Raw genomic sequence first — 21126 nt, 5'->3', positions numbered from 1 at the left:
TACAACGTAGCTTCCTGAGGAGTGTTGTGCGTAAACTAGTTCGAAGTACAATTTTTTGTTCATGATTTCTTCCATATCACATTTTTTTCTTTCTTCCATGTTCTTCACTGCCTTCGTATCCACTCGTTTTTTGAATACAATAAAAGCCTTTGTGAAAATGTCGGTTCAGCTCGTTCTGTTGATCGCAATTCTAAAACTATTGTCGCCTCGACGCCTATTTACATATTTACTATTTATTTAATATTTCTCTCAGGATGTGAAATATGAAATGTCTCAGAAAGTTCAGTTTATTTTGGAACGCAATTTCGCGTACATGTAGTGATTTAGCCTACAGTTAGTTCACGAGTCATTTCGTGGGTTGTTTGTTTCTTGCGTTGCACAGTGCAAGACAAGAATTTGCACAGCTGCACAAGAGTATTGACGTTGACTCTCAAAATCATTCTTGGTCGCATTTTGTTTGTTTCTTCTAAGTTTTGACAAAGGGACATGTATTTTCGTTTTGACTTTTCTCGCAGTGTTTCCTTTAATTTCTAAGCCGCGACGCCGTCGCGTACTGCGGTACGACGGGTCACGTGCTGCCAAGCTGCTGCATTCTTTATTCACCAGTTTTCACGGCTACACTACATGCATTGTATTATGACTCATAATTATTTTTGCTCTGCGCTGAATCCCGTACTAGTGTAGGGCTTTTTCAGAGTTTGCTTTCGAAGAGGCTCGGCAAGTTCCATTCTTCGAAAGGAAGAGAAAGTCTTTTTGTTGTTTGCGAAATATCCATTTTACTACCACCAAGTCTTCCCGTTGCGTGTGTGACCCTGCATGACAGCCAGTTTATTGGCATTTTTTCAAGGATTGGGATGTTATACCCTCCAATGTTGAATATGATTTGCTGATGTGTTAGTAGCAGGAGGTGGTTAGTAGTGCTTCTTTGGGTGAAAACTTTAAAACGCAGAATTGAGACCTCCGGACACGGGGGTCGACCTATGACCGGGGTCGACTTATAACCGGTAAAATACGGTACGTAGTGATCAACAGTAAATGTGTTCGTTATCAAGAAAGAAATAGAGAGAGAGAGAGAGATGAGATGGCGTCAACAGTTACTTCGTCAATCAATTACCCCTCTCTCTCCAGACGCCACTACTCAGGAACAATATCCCATTGGGCGTCGACGGCTAGCTGGGCCACGGAGATCATAGCATGGGACTGAGTCACTGCCTCCGCCGTCAAATTCCAGGCCGATGGCTCCACTATCACTAGCGTCACTCTCATTGTCACTCTTGGCAGGACTCGGCTAAGCGCTGTGGACATCAGTTGTAATGTAAGGCACTTCAGGTCACCCGTCCATTTACATCCTCAGTGCTCGGTAATACAGGAGATCAGGCTAGCTTCAGCAGTCAATGTTGATCACTTTCTCTGCGTCATTGACATGGCTAATCACAACGGTTGATGTTGACACACTCTTCCCCACTTTCCAGCCAGGCTCAAATGGCGGGAGCAGCTTCTGGTGACACCCAGGGCGTATGAACAGTAGTGCATCACTGGGAACGTAGGGTGATTGTGTGCTGCTGCGTGTTTGTGGAGGGCTCGATGCTTAAAACTCTGTGCGTGTGTGTGTTTGCGTGTGTGTGTGTGACAGTAGTGGTTGTTTGCATTTTTAAGTGCTCTGACCTCAAGTCGTTTGTGTCACGTAGCACAGCCCTGTCCGTGTGGTATAGACTAGGGCAGGGCTGTGGTGACCTCCGCCAGTGGCCTTGCAAGCTACTGCGGAGTTGTTGTTGCGCACTCACTGCACAAGTAGTCGGAAAGTTCAATTGAGAATTTCGAAAATTTGAATTTGGAATGGTGAGGAGGACGACGATGAAGTCCAACCAGACAGAGAGGAGAAAGGAAGGAAGTAGTGGTGGACGTGGGGCTGCTCTCGCTTTCGTGTCGTGGAATGTTTGTTCCTTTGTCGAGGACTCTGGACACGAGCGGCTCTGCAGAAAGCGGCAAAATAATAATTTGGCGATGGTTCGTAAATTGGATTTTTTGGTCGTGGAGCTTCGGAGATTTGGGATCGCTAAGTTATAGCTGCGATCCAAAAGACAAAGTGGTTCGAGTCCGATGTCTGGAGAGCTGATGGCTGTATGTTCTTGCACTCGGGTCGCCGTCTACCAAATGGCGATGGTCCTGCGCGTTGGAATGAAGGTGTTGGAATTGCTGTCGACCTACCCTTTTAACCCTTTGAGGCCCATAGTACGGATATATCCGTACCAGTGTACAGTGCATACTTTTCAAAGCGCAACCTGGCGTAACTCGGCCGTCCCTTGACCAAATCGGACAATCGAAAAGGCTATCGACATTAGAATTGTCTCAGCTATCAGCTCGAAAAAACCCGAAAGTGATCCGAGTTCGGAGAGCGGAGATACGAGACTCGAACTAAATTCGCTCAGCAGAGTCAACTCGAGCGCGTGCATTTTGAACTCGTTTTTAGGGGTTTTCCCTGACTCGCGGCCCACGCAGCTACAGATAGTTCACGTCATCGCAAAGGCATGTTTCTCAGCTCTCCAGTAAAAAAATTTGAGCGATCTGCGATGCAATTTGTTGAAATGGCAGAGAATTTGAGTTGGGCGCTCGCAATGCTGGCTTTGGAGCGCCGTATCGCGCTGCGGCGCTGGTTCTGTGGATCGAGTGATGTATTGCTGGCTATCGCTGTATTCCTCTGGCCAAGAGCTTTCCAGAAAGCCCAAGATCACCAAAATCGGCCAAAGGACACCAAAGTTACGACCAGATAAGTACCCGGGCTCGCGTATGCAGTGCATTTCTTGAAATAATTGTGGGCCCTAAAGGGTTAATGACATTTGCGTCAGACCAAGAAATATTGTTATAAGGGTAATATTGTTATAGGGGTAACTGGTTCATTTCATACACATACGTCATAATACATGTACATGGATTTTGTTCATTTTTTACACTCTTCAAAGCATAAAAAACTGTCGTACATGCACATTATGTACACAGCAAGGTGACCACTGGTGCCCCCATTGCATTTCGTCAGGTCCCAGTGAATTATCAAGTGAATAGCCCTTTCCCAAAGGTGCTCCTTTAATTCGCACTTAGTGCTTTTCGCGTCCCTCAAAATATGCTGAAAAGTGCTCTGTTTTCAGTGAAAACAGGCAAAAAGTGCTATTTTTTCAGTGAAGGATAGCCATGATACATGTTCAGATATGAACCCAAGCTGAGAAATGAATACGCACTCTTCCATTTATGGGTCCACGAAAGGCAAAACAGGAAGTAAAGTTCAAAAAACCCACTTTTTACAGCATTCTGTACAAGCTTCACCAACTTGTTCCCCCCCCCCCCCCCGCCCCCCACCCCCCCCCCCCCCCCGCCCCGAAAATGCGGCGTGCCAAGGCCCATCCAGATCGAGCACTCGGAAACGGTGACCGCATGCATGAGCAAACAGACTTTAGCACTTTTTCAGCTAAAAAAGCTCAAAGGTGCGATATTCACCAAAAAACGCAATAAAGGGCGAAAGAAACGGGCTTTTCCAAAAAGGGCCAAAAAGAGCGAAAAAAGGGCGAGCACCTTTGGGAAAGGGCTACAAGTGAAGCTTTCCCTACTTGGGTAGTGGGCTCTACATATTCCCTGCTAGATATTGTTATAAAATGGAAAATGTCGATTGGTCAGCCCATTTTATATCGTTATAGGGGTAATATCGTCATAGCAATATTGTTATAGAGGTAAGGCATTGTATACACAAGTCAATGGAGTGATTTGGTTTGGTAGGAAAATATTGTTATAAGGGTAATATCGTTATAGAGGTTATCGTTATAAGGGTAGGTCGACTGTATGCTGAACCCAGGTATGATTGAGGCTTGGAGACGTGCTGGTGAGCAGTGGGGCGCTGTAAGTTCGAGATTGGTTGTGGCCCGTCTCAAGCTAGCGGAGGCAGGGGAACTTCAAGAGCATGGCCAATGGCAGAGAAGGAATGATTTGTATGTGACAGTTGTGAGTGCGTACGCACCAACCAGTAAAGCTACTGCACCCGTCAAAGATCATTTCTTTACAGATTTGCTGAGGGTGGTCGATGGTGTACCAGACAACAATGTCCTGTTGCTGCTTGGTGACTTTAATACTAGACTTGGCAGCAGCAATGACGCGGGAGACGAATGGAGGGCTGTGTTTGGGAGATACGGTCACGGTGCGCGAGGCTGGTGAGCGGCTTCTGATGTGGTGTGCTACCAACAGGCTGTCTGTAATGAACACCCATTTCCAGAAACCTGCATCGAGGCGTGGGACCTGGATGCACCCAGCTACGAAGCAAACCCATCTCATAGATTTTATCATCATGAGGCAGCCTCACTCTCGCTTTTGTCTTGATGTCAGCGTAATGCACAGTGCCAACTGTTGGACAGACCACCACATGGTTCACAGCAAGCTTCTACTTGATCGTCAGAACCTTTGACGTGGAACAAGAAATCCTGCAGACGTCGCTGGAAGATCTCCAGTGCAGAGGTTATACCGAATGGCATCCGGAGGAATTCGAACCGACCCACAGGCGTGATGAATGTGGTCAGCTTGGATGCAGACTCCGTGAGGGGTCAGCAGCCGCTGTTGGCATCCAGTGTGCAAAAGACAGTAGAGCCGGCGAGCCTAGGTAGGGTGTCCTCAACTCTCGGAAGAGGAAAGTGCTCGCGCTTCACATTGCCGTTCCGCTTCTTTAGTTCTACGCAGATCCGTACGCAACCATTAGGTTTACGTACCGGCACCAGTCAGAGTGACCCGTTTCCCGGACGATGATGCCCATTTCCTCCATACGCGCGAGCTCTTCTGTGACCTTGTCATGTAGAGGCAGAAGCACACGGCGGGCAACACCACAGTGGTACAGCGTGGCGTTGTTGACGAGCTTGATGTCAGCTGGAGGCCCAACCATACAACCGATGGGCTGTGCTGGCTTGCTGGCACATGATTCTGCTGCATCTAAACGCTGGATCAGGCGAAGTCAGAGGCAGTCTCTGCGACTCAACAGGTTGGTTGATCCAGGACCAACGATAACTACCATCTCCATAGAGAACAGTTCACTCTTGTGCATGGTGTCTGCAGTGAGCTGACCCTTGATGGATAGATGTGCACCGGATGGACCAAGGAGTTTGGTAGTGGATGGTGTGATTACAGGGCGTTGTAAGATATCCTGTTAGTCGAGTGCATGATACACGATACATCGGCACCTGTGTCGATCTTGAATATCAAATTTGTCGAGCAAACAGGCCGACTTACTGACCAGGAGTCAGTTGACTGGGAAGGACTGGTGTTGGATGACAGCTCTGCCACAACACCCATGAGTGGCGACAGGGACGCAAGCGATTCATTTCCGACAGCTCCGGCACCACGCGAGGTTGCTGGAGTGGAAAGACAGACGGCGGCGAAGTGGCTCTTCTTTCCGCATGAATTACACTTGCGACCAAATGCAGGACACGCAGAACGGTTGCTCTTGTGTGAACCAGCGTGGCCACACCACGGACTTGTCGAAGATGTAGTGCCGCTCTTCCTCTGCATGGACGGCGTTGGTGCAGGCTTCGATGGAATGCCACTGCGCTGGAGACGACTCCTTGCATCTTGCTGCTTTCCTCCAAAGTGGGATGCAGCATTGACTTGCGGCCTGGTGGCTTGTGCTGCAACGTCGCGGCCTGCCTGGCCCTGAGAACTGCATCCGTGAGGGTGAGTTTTGTGGGCTCAATCTGCTGCAGCTCCTATGCGACTTGACGATCCAGAATGTGAGCGACGAGGCGATCTCGAATTCTGTTGTCCTTCTGGTCACCGAAGTCACAGAATTTAGCTACGGCGTGAAGTTTCCGAACAATTTCTTCCACGGACTCTCCTGGAAGATGGACGCACTGTTGGAAAATGGTCGTCTGATGAAACACGTTCAGTGCTGGCGTAAAGTAAGCGTCCAGCTTCGTCATGACCTTGTCAGTCTTGTCCTCGTCTCCAACGGCGTCGAATACCAGTTGATCGAGGATAGTTTCGGCCTCTGGGGCCAGCCAGTAGAGCAACGTAGAGATTTGTACTTTCTCGTCTTTCGCGCTGAGCTCTGAGGCGAGGCGATATCCCACAAACCTGCGTTTCCAAGCCGGTAAGGCATCTGGAATGGAGAAATCAAAGTCTGCAGGCGGCGCGAGCTCGGCCATTTCTACTCAAAGTGTAGACCTGGTTGACTAACTTCTGACACCATGTTGTGTCATGTACTGACATAAGGAAGTGGTTTATTTTACAGACAGATGAGTGTAGATATAGCGAAGAGTCAGGGAGGCCATGCCCTGCAGAGCTTGGTATCGTGCGTAGCACTGAGGTAGTGCGAGATCACGTACCGTGTATACATGGCGACAGACAGGGGAGGACTATGCCGTGAATGGGTGAAGGGAAAACATGATACAGGATAGGACACAAACCAAATGTACAAGCATGACGAATAATAAACATGCATGACGAATATAGGAAAGGGTAATTAAAGTTACTGATGCGATTTCATGATAAGTATTAAATTATATGCCCAAGGTCCGAGTCTAGAGTCGTACTGCCACAGTATTCCTACCCAGAGAACGAGTGCGGGAACAATCAAGTGAATGATAAGAAATCAAAAATTACAAGAAAAAAGTACAGAGTGGAATACTAGTAGCTGTAAGCGGATGATGCGCAGCGCAGCAAGTCAATCAAGCAAATGCGCAGGCTTAACACGATCAACAGAGACAGTTTGGTCCTTACCATTGATACGCAGAGTGAAGTACTTGGGACTGCGCTTGACCACGGGGAAAGGACCATCATGCTGCGGTTGGAGTGGTAGCCCAACTTCGTCACGGCGCAAATACACTTTAGCGGCTGTGTCCAAATCGCGGGGCAGATAGACAGGATTCATGCTAGTACGGACAGGAAGAGGACGGATCTGCCACAGAAAGGTAGACAGATGAGATGCGTAATCACTGCGGTGTGTATGTGGCGCGCAACGTCCCTGCAGCCCTTCTTCGAGCTCATGCAGATGTTCTTGCACCGTCATTGGCCTTACTGTTCAACAAATCCATGAGGGAGGGACATTTCCCAGCTCCTATGAAGGTGGCCAGCATTTCACCTCTGTTTTAAGGTGGTGATCCCAGCATAGCAAAGAATCACAGACCCGTGTCTCTAATATCGATAGTTTCAAAGCTTTTGGAACGAGTCATCCATGATAAGCTCACTCAGTACCTGTGCCGACATGATCTATTTCCACCAACTCAGTTCGGCTATCACATCATTCCACATGTAATGCCCTTGTATTAGCCGTTGAGGGCATATGCCAAGCCCAGACAAAAAAGTACTTCACGGGGATTGCTTTCGTAGATATGTCAAAAGCATTTGATAAGGTGAAGCACCAAACCCTTATTCAGGACCTATTCGAGGTCGGAATTGGTGGAACGGTGCTGCAATGGCTTGCAGACTACCTCTCAGATCAGACACAGTATGTCAAAGTCGGTCAGGTACAGAGCTCACCATACACCAGCTTCTCCGGAGTACCACAGGGGTCAGTTCTCGGGCCCCTGTTGTTTGTTCTCTACGTCCGTGACATAGCGAAAGAGCTGTCCCCTTATAACGTTGCGATCCTGCAGTTTGCGGACGATATCTCAATTAGATCCAGCAGCATGAGCACGGATGAGGTGTCCCAAAATCTCTCAAGTGCTGTCCAGCACCTCGCCGATTGGCTTAGGAACCGCGGTCTCATCTTGAATGAAACGAAGACACAGATCATGTCGATATTGCCAGTACGATCTCAAACATTTGACTTGCAAGTGCAATGTAATAGACTGCCTCTGCCAACTGTTCGCTCTGCGTAATATTTAGGTCTCCACTTTGATGCGGACATGAGGTGGAACACCATGGTCGACCACGTCGCACGGGGCGTCGCGTCGAAAGTTGGCGTGCTCAGACGATACGCACCGTTCCTGCCTTTTCAATGTCGCATAGCCTATTTTCGTTCTTTCATTTTATCACACTTTATGTATGCCGCTTCTGTTTACTAACCATTTCTCACGGCGTATCAAAGTAGACGGCTTAATGGGCTCTTCAAGCGTGCTGTACGCACAGTCTGTCGGGACACCCACAAGCAATATTCTTACACGCATGAACATCCAAACATTGACCACATACGCCAACATACACCTTCTGGTTTTTATCTGGCGTTGTCTCCATGACTCCTCTAACATCAGCATGTTGTTCGCTAACTTTTTAAAGCCGCAGTAATACCACTCAAACTCGTGGTGTGCACAGCAATTTACTGATTGTCCCAGCCAGCCCAACTCCATATCTTGCCAAACGTGTTACCTATGCTGGGACCATTTTATGGAACCAGCTCCCCGCTGCGGTCAGGCAAGAAAGAAAACGCAATCGCTTTAAGTCAATGGCTCTTGTCTCTTTGCTTACCAGATAAATAAGCCTTTTACAAATGCTGTATGCACTGCTCTTTACGTTTTTTTCTTCTTACGCAAGTCGCAACTCCTGTTTTGAGTTGTTTTTCTTCTCTCTTTTTCTTTCCCTACTAGTTGCTGTTACACTCACTGATCCTTATGCACATATATACAGCATTCCCTCACTAGTGGAACCATTGTTATTAGGCTAGGGCCTGTTTTGGACTTCCCACTCTAAATAAAGAATACAAACAACAAACAAACGTGGGCGACATGCGACATTTGTTCGACGTCGCACTCGATGTGTCTTGCCAGAGTTTGCCTGGCTATATATTTCGATCCGTTCTGTGTTTGAATCATTCTTGTTTGCTCGAAGTGTTTTAAGACCATCCCACCTCCCTGTTCTCATCACTAATTCACTTTGATAAAGTGAATAAATGGGGTGTTGGCCACGTTCATTTCCAGCTACTCAGGGTCGCAGACTTTTGTAGAAACTTGGCTCCGCCAACATTCTGCTCCGGCAGTGTCTACCCGACCGACCCTGAATCCTCTCTGGTAGAAACTTGGCTCCGCCAACATTCTGCTTCGGCCATGTCTACGCATTTCTCTCCGTAGCCTCTCACTCCGATGGCCGGTACTCCCCAGTACCGCAAATTGCTGTGTGTTGTAGTTGATGTGCGTGTGTTTGTGTGTGTGTGTGTGTTTGTGTGTGTGCGTGCAATTGGTGTTCGGTGAGCTGCCTGCCCCCCGTCCTTGTCACGGCCCGAAGAAGAGGTGGCGAGATGTGGTGTCGACTGACCTGGCGGACCTCGGCGTGACCACCTGGCTTGAGAGTTGCCAAGATCGTCCCGGCTGGAGACGAGTTGCGAGTAGCACTCCGCCGCCACAGCCCGCTCCTGATCGTCTTCTCTGTGTCTGTGAACGCCCGGTTCGTCGACCAGGAGACCTGAAACGACATGCCAAGTTCTGCGCTCGCGTTCTCACTTGAACTTTACGACATTCGCTATCATTGCATACGCAATGGGCAAGATCAAGGTCAAGGTCAAGGTGTGTGTGTGTGTGTTTGTATGTGTGCGTGTGTGTGTGTGTGTGTGTGTGTGTGTGTGTGTGTGTAATCCCAGCACTAGTTGCTGTGTCTAACGTAGCTGTTCGCTATCATTGCTTCTGCGTTGGGCAGGTCTGAGATATGGGGTATGAGGTGTGTGTATGTGTTTATGCGTGTGTTTTTGGATGTGTGTGTTTGTGTGTGTGTGTGTGTGTGTGTGTGTGTGTGTGTGTGTGTGTGTGTGTGTGTGTGCGTTCCATGAGTATGTGTGTGCGTGCATGTGTGCGTGTGCATCGACATGTATATGCTCGTGGGTATATGTGGACATGGTTTTTCTTTGTTGTTGCTGCTACTTCCAGGATGGTAAGACACCATTACATTTTGCAGCACTGAGTGGTAATGTTTCCGTAGCAGATTGTCTACTTAATTCTGGACATTCCTTGGAACCAAAGAATGATGTAAGTCAGATTATCCCTGATGCTTTCTCGTTTTTGTATGAGCAGAAAGAAGAATTAAGCAGTTAAATAGTTTTTGGGAGTAAACTTCCGTGCCTTCTCTTCATGTCGTGACGTACCTTCTCCCGTACATTGTCTCCTTCCGCATCACCAAGGTGATATAGCGGCACGAGCAAATAAGAGCAAGAACAATGAATTATAATGTATTAATCTGAAAAGAAGAAGGACAAAATGTTACGAGTTATGACTAACTGTCCACCAACGTAACCAGAACTTATACAGTCAGCAAGTGCGACAAAATGGCACAACACTGACAAGGAGTACTGAGACATTCGGCGACCTGACTCCTAGCTCCAACAATTCTCCAAGGTGCAGAGGAAAGCACAACGAAGAAGAGCACGAGCTACGCGCCACGGCAACAAAAATGCCTAAAGTTACTGGATGATGGCGAAAATAGTAAGACTCTTGGACATACCGGCCTTACTACAACTCGACGACGCAAAAAAATTGACCACCCAACTTCGGAGGCTCAAATTTATGTAATACACATAGAAAGGGGAGGCTAACCAAAGACTATCATGTAAATGTGATGGACTAGTTATGTACAACAACAAGTTCTTCCACACGACTTATGTTTTGCCGTATATGTCATAACCTCTCATCAGGTGTGCAAAGTTGAACTCGGATGGTGAGCCAATTAAACTATGGTGAAAAAGGCGAAGGACAAAATGTTACAAGTTATAATTAACTGTCCACCAACGTAACCAGATCTTATACAGTCAGCGAGTGCGACAAAATGGTGGTTGATGGACAGTTAGTCATATCTCGTAACATTAATTTTTGTCCTTCTCCTTTTTCACCAAACTTTTATTGGCTCACCATCCGAGTTCATAATTAATTGTATTTGTAATTGCTCTTGTTTGCTCTTCCTTGTATATCACCTGAGGAGAAGGTACAGAAGTTTACTCGCGAAACCATTAGTTTTTAGAATGTTGTTGAAGAGCTGGAGGTTTGTCCTGTCAACTTTTTTCCTTAGCTTCATTAGCCTGGAAAACGATAATGAGTTACTTGCGTCAACTCGAACGTGCTCGTAAGTCCAATGTCTTGAAGAGATCTGGTATATGTTTCCAAGTTGGCTATTCGAGGATTGCAGCATCTCTGCAATTTTTTATTATTCCTCTGGAATCCCTCTCGAGTGCTGGACTCCAGGTGTCATTGTGTGATCTACAATCGCTTTGTCCGCCCGTGCACAAACCACTCTGGCTCGCCCCATCCAACAGGGTGGCCATCGCCAATCGGTGAGGACCCTACCTTTGCCTCCTGTACAATATGCATTGCCCATATGCACATAGCCTTCTACAGAGAATGTTGCCACCCCACAGCCCCAATCCCAAACAGTCCACTCCACCCGTCGTACGTTTTGAAGACCCACCCACGCACACCAGCTGGCAAATGAAATTCCACTCCCTTCCCGCAACAACCTGTGTCGAGCCTACCCTCGCGCAATATTCCCCGTCTGGAACCAGCTGCTCGTCGGAGTCTTTTCTGGTCCATTTTGCACCAATAACTTACAACGTTTCAAAGTTGCAGCCAACCGCTATTTGAAGAATAATGACTAATCGTGGGCACATGATCATCTCTGAGTATCAGCATCATATCTGCCTCACCCCATGATTTTTCAAATTCCGCTCCACGTACTCCTCCCAATAACGTGTTTCCTTCTTTTCTCTCCTTCTCCTCCTAACACTCTCTGTCTTATCTTTCCCCACCTTCTAATGTACTGTCTCTCCTCCTAACACTCTCTGTCTTATCTTTCCCCTCCTTCTAATGTACTGTCTCTCATCTTAACATTTAGTATCATGTATCTGTACCTGTCAGTGTGATGCAAGCCAGATATGGATCGACCGAAGAACGGTAGATTGACCATCACTGTGGATAAGTGTCATACTGTAGCTCAGTAGGTTAGAGCATTGCTCGCGAATAGCAAGGTCCCTGGTTCGAGTCCCTGTGGTGTGACTGATGAATTTTTCTGTATTTCATATCTGGCTTGCAAGTGTTGAGTTTCGGAGAGAAAAGAGCAGTACGTGGCAGTACGTGGCATGTGGCCTCTGATTTCATATTACTTTGAAATTCTCCGTGAAGTCCAAATTTGAAATTGCTACCTGTCACTTCTTTCTTTTTTCTTCTTCTTCCTTTTTGGTACGTTTTATGTAAAATAAACACAACAACAACATGTCCCCATGATGTTGAGACCTCAGGTCGGCTGAGGGCAGAAAGCCTCACCATCAATGCTCCCACTATGCATTTTTTTGTCTTTTCCCCAGAGCCGTGATCAATGTAGATAAATAAAAAAAGAAAGAAAAAAACCTCCCTAGCCTAGGCATTCACAGAACGCTTTCTGCACAAGCTCCATTGTTCAACTGGCCCAGATATGCTCCTCGCCCGTCTTCCACCCTGAACTACCAACACATCAAGCCATAGCACCCAACTGCGTTCATCACACCAGTTTCAGCTCGCTCCCACTCTTTCCCTCGGAGAACGGAATGATGTACTTTCGTCCTTCCCTCAGCATGCTGTGGAGGTCTGGGACCAGCTCCAGCAGTGTGTTATGCTGAACCCATGAACAAGGAAAGAATCGCAGATGTTCAAAGAGAAGGTCAATGCCCACCTGCACTTTACTCACTGGGAGTGGGCAATGGATAGGCTACGAACTAAAGACAAAAGACGAAAATGCTCTAGCTCTGTTCCCTCTTCCATTAACTTCTAGATTCTCGCTCCACACATACTGGCATACACAGAGACATAGACAGCAATAGCTACAACACGCAAAGTGAAGGGTAGTTGGCCGCAGCCAGATGTGACTCAGAAAAAGCAAAGCGCGGCGACAACAAGGAAGAAGGCAGAGAGATGCAAACAAAACAGGGAGACTGACAGAGAGAATACATGACAAAAACGAGTAGGCTATGACGTACACAAAGTTGCTCATAGTCCAATGAGCTAGCACCCTGATCTGGTGCATTACCTCCCAGTTCAGTGATGAGGAACAACCCACCAAATTGAGCGTGAGAGCATGTAGGGTGTGAATAGTAGTTCAGGTGTCAGGAACTGGCCAGCCAGGACTTGACCATATCGAATGATAGTGGCTGCTTCGGTGAAAAGCTGAGCATTGCTGGCCGCACTGTAATAACAGGTAGGTGATAGTGATATGTCCACGCAGTGCACATGAACAAGGCATCTGATTATCAAACCTGCCTGAACAGCAAGTGGCGACTATAAAGATCACATAATATTATAGCAGATATATCGGTTCAGTTTGGGCTGAACAGAATCAATCCTCCCATAGCCAACCCCTGAAGTACTCTAAAGCAGGGAGTAGAGAAGAGAAAGGAGAAAGAACAAGCAGGAAAAGCACACAGAACAGCAGAGTAAGTCATCTGGATGCAAGAATCATGTACAGGGTTGTACCACAAACAGACTCAGGACAAGTGAAAACCGATAGGGACGGCATGATTAAGTTCACAGCATAACATTGTTGGAATTAATCCAGGAATATTCACACAGTGCCGCCAGGCCTCACACAGAACACACAGAGCCCATGCAAGAAGCCAGTAAGTTAGGTCTGATCTGTTTTGCAAAGTGCACGTAACACATGTCCAATCTGACTAGTACAGTGGACAAAATTTGACTTCACACAGTATAGAATGAACTCCTCCAGTAAGACATTTTTACTGGGATACAGCTGACACCACACAGTATGCAAGACACTCCTCCAATAGGACAGATGATGATACTGGAACTCAATATTTTACTCTTGGTGACCGAAATGTATAGCCGGTAAGATCATTCTACTGGGACCCGTCCAACCTGGTACATGGCGAACGCATTCATTCATCGAGACTATCATGCAGACTCAACTGACATCGCACATTGCACAATACGTCAACTACATGTAGTAAGACATTGATATTGGGAGGTAGCGGACATTACACAGTACCCAAAGCACCCGTAGAGACTGTTATACTGGGACTCATCTGACATTGTATAGTACACAATCTGATGAGCGAATGAGACATACTGGAATGAACTCCTCCAGTAATACATTTTGACTAGGACACAGCTGACCCCACACCGTATGCAAAGCACTCCTCTAATGAGACATACTGATACTGAAACTCGACATATAACTCTCGGTAAACAATACGTACATCCGGTAAGACCATTCTACTGGGACTCAACCCAACATTGTACGTGGCATAATGCACTCATTCGTTGAAACAATCGTACAGAGACTCAACTGACATCGTACATTGCACAATACGTCAACTAGTAAGACATTGATATTGGGAGGTGGCGGACACTGCCGGGCTGGACGTGCTTCACATTGATTGGTGCATAAGGCGTTCATCTAGTGAGACAGTTATATGGGCACTCATCTGGCGTCGCACAGTGTAGAACGCAATCATCCCGGGCGACAGATCTAGAGGGGTTCGTCTGGCATTGGACACTGCGCAGTGCACTCTTCTAATAAGACAGTTATACTGGGCATCCTCCGTCATCTCGCAGCGCACAATGCACTCTTCCAGTAAGACAGTTATACTGGGAATCCTCCATCATCTCGCAGTGCACAATGCACTCTTCCAGTAAGACATTTATACTGGGAATCCACCGTCACCTCGCAGTGCACAATGCACTCTTCCAGTAAGACATTTATACTGGGAATCCACCGTCACCTCGCAGTGCACAATGCACTCTTCCAGTAAGACAGTTATACTGGGAATCCACCGTCACCTCGCAGTGCACAATGCACTCTTCCAGTAAGACAGTTATACTGGGAATCCACCGTCACCTCGCAGTGCACAATGCACTCTTCCAGTAAGACATTTATACTGGGAATCCACCGTCACCTCGCAGTGCACAATGCACTCTTCCAGTAAGACAGTTATACTGGGAATCCACCGTCACCTCGCAGTGCACAATGCACTCTTCCAGTAAGACATTTATACTGGGAATCCACCGTCACCTCGCAGTGCACAATGCACTCTTCCAGTAAGACAGTTATACTGGGAATCCACCGTCACCTCGCAGTGCACAATGCACTCTTCCAGTAAGACATTTATACTGGGAATCCACGGTCACCTCGCAGTGCACAATGCACTCTTCCCGTAAGACATTTATACTGGGAATCCACCGTCACCTCGCAGTGCACAATGCACTCTTCCAGTAAGACAGTTATACTGGGAATCCACCGTCACCTCGCAGTGCACAATGCACTCTTCCAGTAAGACAGTTATACTGGGAATCCACCGTCATCTCGCAGTGCACAATGCACTCTTCCAGTAAGACAGTTATACTGGGAATCCACCGTCATCTCGCAGTGCACAATGCACTCTTCCAGTAAGACATTTATACTGGGAATCCACCGTCACCTCGCAGTGCACAATGCACTCTTCCAGTAAGACATTTATACTGGGAATCCACCGTCACCTCGCAGTGCACAATGAACTCTTCCAGTAAGACATATATACTGGGAATCCACCGTCACCTCGCAGTGCACAATGAACTCTTCCAGTCAGATATACCGGGATTCGTCGGATGTCGCACAGATCCCGATGTACTCCTTCGGTGAGACAGTTCTATTGGGACTCATATGGAATTGCACAGCGCATAATGTGTTCGTCGATTCAGACAGTTACACCAGGAATCAACGCTGACACTCAGCGCACAATGTACTCATCAAGTAAGACAGCTCGGGCACAGCACAACGCACGATGCGTTCATCCAGTGAGACAGATACAACAGGACATGTCCAGCAACACACTATACGAAGTACACTCATCAAGAAACACAGTTTTACCACACAGTGCATAATGTGCTTGTCAATTAGGACAGTTACACCAGGAATCATCGCCGACACTCAGTGCGCAATGCACTCACCAGGCAAGACCGTTGTAACATAGCACAACGCACAATGCGTTCAGTAAGACAGATACAACAGGACTTGTCCGCCCGCACAGTATGCGGAGCACACTCATTCCGAAACACAGTTATGCCACCAGCACACAGTGTGCAGTAGTGTAGTACCCTACCCCACAAAAGTACTGGAATTTCAAACATTGCCTGTAGAGGTGTAAAGAAATAGCACAATTACTACAAGCTGGAGCATATTCGATTGTACAACTACGCCTGACCAGATACAGTTAAGAAAGCACTTTATACCACACTCTACAAATCGGGCATGGTTGGCGGCGCTACTCTCGTTACCGAATTATTTGGTGCGTGCCGGAGGAAGAGGAAGGGGGAGACAATATCCACTATATTACAGAGGATGCTTGGAGTACAGAAACAAGTAATTTCACTCACGACCACAACAAAGCTCCAGCGGAGCCGACTGGAGTACACTACGGCACCAATCTGTCAAACCTATGAGAAAAGCATACTGTTGAATTCGAAACAGGACGACTGACGACATATCCAGACATTACAACATGAACAGGTAGGTTGGGGGAACGACATTTATTATAGACGACGAGACAAGAGACCAAGACGAACGAAACGACTACATCGAAGATCATAAGAGAGAGTGAGATCAAGTCTGAACGGCAAGATAAAGGGCCTGGGTAGCTATGGCAAATATGGACGCGCAAGTAGCTACCCAGGCCTACGGAACAAAAGGAGACAAAAGGTGAGTACGCAAGTGCATGCAGGCCAGCTAGAAAAGGTACGGGAGTGGGTACCTAACAATACAATAAAATCAACATATCTGGATAGTCACTGGCGGCAAGCCACAAGCCACAATGCAGAGGACACTGTTACCGGGCTTGATGTTGCGGCTGCGTCGAGACCATTGCTGAAGCACATTCAGCCGAGGCACTATTTCTCGAAGCCATCGCCGCCATACCTCGCGTAGGAGCTGTTGGAGGAGCCGCCAACGACGGTGTGGATGCAACTCAGCGACTTCTTCGAGTGGCAGAGTCAGCTCGCACTGTCCATCTAGGAAGTGCATCGGTGTTAGCGGTGCGGCATCATCCACGTCAATCCGGACAGCGGTCAACGGGTGCGAGTTGAGTAGGCCTTCCGCACTCACCATGGTAGTTACAAGTTCCTCATCAGTGAGATTGGCCTGGGACAGAGTTGCCATCATTGCGCGCTTTGCTGCCTTAACCACACACTCAAATACGCCGCCAAGGTGCGGAGCGAGAGGTGGATTGCAGAGCCAGTGAACTCCTTGGCTGGTCATACTTGCGGCCACTTCATTAGAACCTAGCGCTTGATCAGCTTCTCTTAGCTCGCGCTCTGCACCGACAAAGTTCGTCCCGTTATCTGACACGACCTCAGCTGGCACGCCACTGCGCTTGCAGAAACGGGTGAATGCTAGCAGAAACGACTCGGTGTCCAGGCCATACGCCATCTAGAAATGACAGGCTCAGGATAGCAAACAAGAGAAGACACAGAGGTACCTCTTGAGCTGGGTCTTGCCACGCCCTTGTTTTGTCCGGAACGGACCGGCATAGTCAAATCCCACTCTTGAAAATGCCTTGTACGGTGGAGCTGTTCGGAATAGCGGGAGCGGTGCTATCTGCTGCAAAGCCACAGTGGCCCACTTCTTCTTGCACAGCACGCAGTGTGCACGGTGAGATCGTGTGACAACCTTGCCATGGATGATCCCAAACCGCAGCATAAGGTTTGCCAAGAGGTGGTTTGGGCCCACACTGTGGTCACACTTGCGATCTTCGGCGTCGACTATCAGCTGAGTAATCCGATGGTGCTGGGGGCAAGATTATCGGATGCCGGGTATGCTCAGGCAAGTGGCTGGCAGTCTTCAGACGACCTCCAACGCGTAGCACACATGGCTAGTCCTTGTCGAGCACAGGATTCAGCCGTAGCAGCGGGTCATTCGCTGCAAGGGACTTCCCTGATGTCAGCTGCCGATACGAAGCAAGATAGCTCTCTGCTTGTGCAATCGCATACCAGTGACATTCAGCACGCTGGAGCTCCTCAGACTTCAGCTCCACAGAGTCGACTGCTGTACTTGCTGCTTCCGGATCCCTTCTCCTGCTAGCATGACGTCGACGACAGCGGTTGATGAAACGGTAGCACCAGGCCATCAATCTTACTAGTCGTTTACATGACGAGTAGTTGTTGGGGTGGAGATGAAAAACCTCCGTTGAAACTTGCTGCACAGCGAACGCCATCACTTGCACTCGCTTTACCATTCCGGGCAACTCTTTTGGCATGGTTATCTGACGAGACGGCCACTCATTGTGCTGCTGGACGAGGAACTCATGACCGCTCCACCATACTGAATCACTGGCTAGCTGGGCTGCTGTCAAGCCTCTTGTGCTCTTGTCGGCTAGGTTCAGCTTTCCAGAAACGTGATTCCACTGGTTGCCAGCTAAATACTTTTGTGCTTCTGCTATCCGGTTGCCCACGTCGACTTTAAAATTTCTGCAATGTGCTCTCACCCAGTGAAGCACGTTCATCGAGTCGGACCAGTAGGTGGCATCAGCCTTCGGCAGTTCTAGCTCGTCATTCACTGTCTGGGCCAGGCAAACACCAAGCATACCACCCTTCAGCTCCAGCTTCGGGATCAACATCTTCGTAATGGGACATGGACGCGCCTTGGCGAGTGCTAGCTTCACTTGCACATTGCCATCTGGGTACTCAGCATGGACGTACACGTTAGAGGTGTAGGCGGCATCTGAAGCATCCGTGAACATGTGCATCGACAATGTAGCGACAGACGACTCGCGACCCGGACACTTGAAGTAGCGCGGCGCACGGATCAGCGCCAGATCTCCCAGCTCGCTAAATGAGGATTTCCATTTCCGCGTGTGCTCAGCGTCCAGTGGATCATCCCCACCCACGCCGAGGATGTACAGCTCCTGGAACATGACACGAGCGCGAATCGTGAAGGGAGCTAGTTGTCCGCGTGGGTCGAATATAGATGCCATCTTACTCAGCACGGCTCGCTTGGTCAGCTTCTTCGTTGCAGGTGGCTTGAACTCAAAGGCGAAGGTATCATCCTCTGCCGACCACATCACGCCTAGCGTCTTGACTGATGGTAGCACACAGTGATCATGATCATTGATGCTAGCTATGAGCTGCGGTGAGCGGTCAGCTTCCAGTACGCCTTCCATCACCTCCGAGCTATTGCGGAGCCACTTGCGGAGGTGGAAGCTGCACTGCTCAAGGATGTCCTGTACTGTCTGCTGTGTGCGGATGGCTTCCGGTACGGAGACAGCAGAGTGCAGCAGATAATCCACATACATGTCTCGGTCAACGATCTGCAACATGGCTGGGTCATATTGGCGGCTGTTTCGCGGCACACCACTTGTAGCGCCTTGCATGCCAGGTACGGAGAGGCTTTGATGCCGAACACCAATCTCTCGAACTCGTATACTCGTGAGTCCCACACAAAGCCATGATATCGGCGGTCTTGCTCAGCTAGCACGACTTGCAGGAACATCTCGGTAATGTCCGCCGTGAGCACTACTGGCTCCTTGCAGAACCGCAGAAGCACTTTCACTAGGTCATTCTGCAGAGTGGGTCCAGCGTACATGCACTCATTGATCGACGTGCCGTCATACTTGGCAGCAGCATCAAAGACGACACGTACCTTTGTGGTGGCCTTGTCATCGCGTACAATGACGAAATGCAGCAGGAACCACTGGTCGTCGCAATCTGCCTCAACCTCTGCTGCCGACACTGCGCGCACATAGCCTTTGTCAATGTGGCTACATATGACTTTGCCGTATGCTGCCTTCAGCTCTGGACGCTTGTCCATAGCATTCACAGGCGATGGTCTGCCATGGCGCGGTTAGCGGTGACACCAGGCTCGCCGTTGCTGTGGATCCATGGGACTGCCATGGTGACTCGCTGATCATGGAAGTTGATGGATTTCTCAATGATCTCCTCAGCCAGCTTCTCTGCAGAGGTGATGTAGGTGCCTTCGTGCTTCATACCGACTGCCTCCAGATTCCAGAAAATCTGGACCAGGCTGTCTATGCTGCATTCGCTGTATAAAGCATGCACATAGTTGACGGACAACTCGTCATCACTGGGTGCACTGGGCGTTGGGCCATACACACCCATCCCAGTGGCGTCTTGCGGGCAATCGGTCCACCGCTGCTGCTTCTGTACTCCGCGAGTGATGTGTGGGCATCAATGACGTCTAGACCAATCAGGAGGTCGACCGTGGTGCTGTAGATTTCGGGAAAGTCTATGAACTTCAGATGCTCATAGCTGGACTTGTACCGGCTCCAGTGGACGACCTGCGTCTTCTTGGTCACACGATCATATACGCATGCCTTGAGCAGGTATGACACTGTTCCATCAATGGATTCCATCTGCACCTTGACCAGTTCCGGATAGCTGGAGGTATGCTGTGCACCAATCGTGGATGTGTTCAACATGTGAACTTCACCTGCCATGTCCAACTCATGGGCTACATCCTCCCGTATGAAGCTTGCAGTCGAGCCTGAGTCCAGCATGGCCGTACAGATTGCCGGCTTGCCAGTTGGGCCAATAATCTTCACTGGCACGGTAGCGAAAGCGGTAGTCTGCGGCACGCTGACACTAGCATGGTGAGAACTTTCCTGCCGAGGTGCCAGAGCTGCTGACCGCATCGTAGCGGGATTCTGCGCTCCAGCTTGTTGTGGCTGAATTGACTTGCTGTAGTGCAGAAGTGAGTGGTGCCTCTCTCCACAGTGGCAACGTTCCAGCTTCTGGTACTCACGCGCCCAGTGTACATGCTCCAAACAACAGCTACACAGCTTGGCACGCTTGACCAGGTCCCAGCGGCGCTTGGTTGTCAGCGCCCTGAATTCCGGACACTCTGCTGTGGCATGGCTCTTGCTTAACTTGGCACACTGCTGAGTACTGAGCTCCACAGCATACACAGCAGATGACCTAAGCTTTGGCGGGACCGCAGGAGGTGTCTTGTTCAACTTCTCTGCGCCGACTGTCGCCAAGATGTCATCGGCTCGCGTTCTGGACCCGTGTTACCAGCCAGAACGACAATGTGGTTGCGTTGCATTTGCTGTCTGGATGTGGTTCGTAAAATCGTATAACTACACTTCTTCCAGCGCACTTAGGAATAGCTCCCTCCAGCCAAGTCAAGGTTCATGAGCACATTTCTGAGCTTGACAGCAAATTTTCGCAGGGCTTCTGAATCACGGTCTGCGATTCTGGGATGGTTCAGGATTGCCTTCTCCTG

The 21126-nt window shown here is 48.7% G+C and overlaps 1 protein-coding gene across 1 annotated transcript; it reads right to left on the bottom strand.

The window, feature by feature from the left end:
- Window positions 1-17761: 17761 nt before the first annotated feature.
- On the bottom strand, window positions 17762-19695 carry LOC135829133 (uncharacterized). Its single transcript, XM_065341540.1, has 2 exons — window positions 19179-19695; window positions 17762-19134 (listed from the first exon to the last, which is right to left on the bottom strand). Exons 1-2 carry the CDS (start codon window positions 19693-19695, stop codon window positions 17762-17764), a joined length of 1890 nt encoding a protein of 629 aa, XP_065197612.1.
- Between the last annotated feature and the right edge of the window lie 1431 nt (window positions 19696-21126).

Source organism: Sycon ciliatum, chromosome 13 (assembly GCF_964019385.1).
Source record: "Sycon ciliatum chromosome 13, ocSycCili1.1, whole genome shotgun sequence".
NCBI lineage: Eukaryota > Metazoa > Porifera > Calcarea > Leucosolenida > Sycettidae > Sycon > Sycon ciliatum.
Note: the sequence above shows the minus strand (reverse complement) of the source record. Positions and strands in the feature narration are given on the sequence as shown.

Bases quoted from the DNA above. Each gene is read 5' to 3' on its own strand.
- LOC135829133 (XM_065341540.1), bottom strand. From the start codon at position 19,695: ATGGACAAGCGTCCAGAGCTGAAGGCAGCATACGGCAAAGTCATATGT. The intron at 19,135-19,178 runs GTATGTGGATTA...CCGTACCGGAAG, and splicing joins CAGATCGTTGACCGAGACAT to CCATCCGCACACAGCAGACA.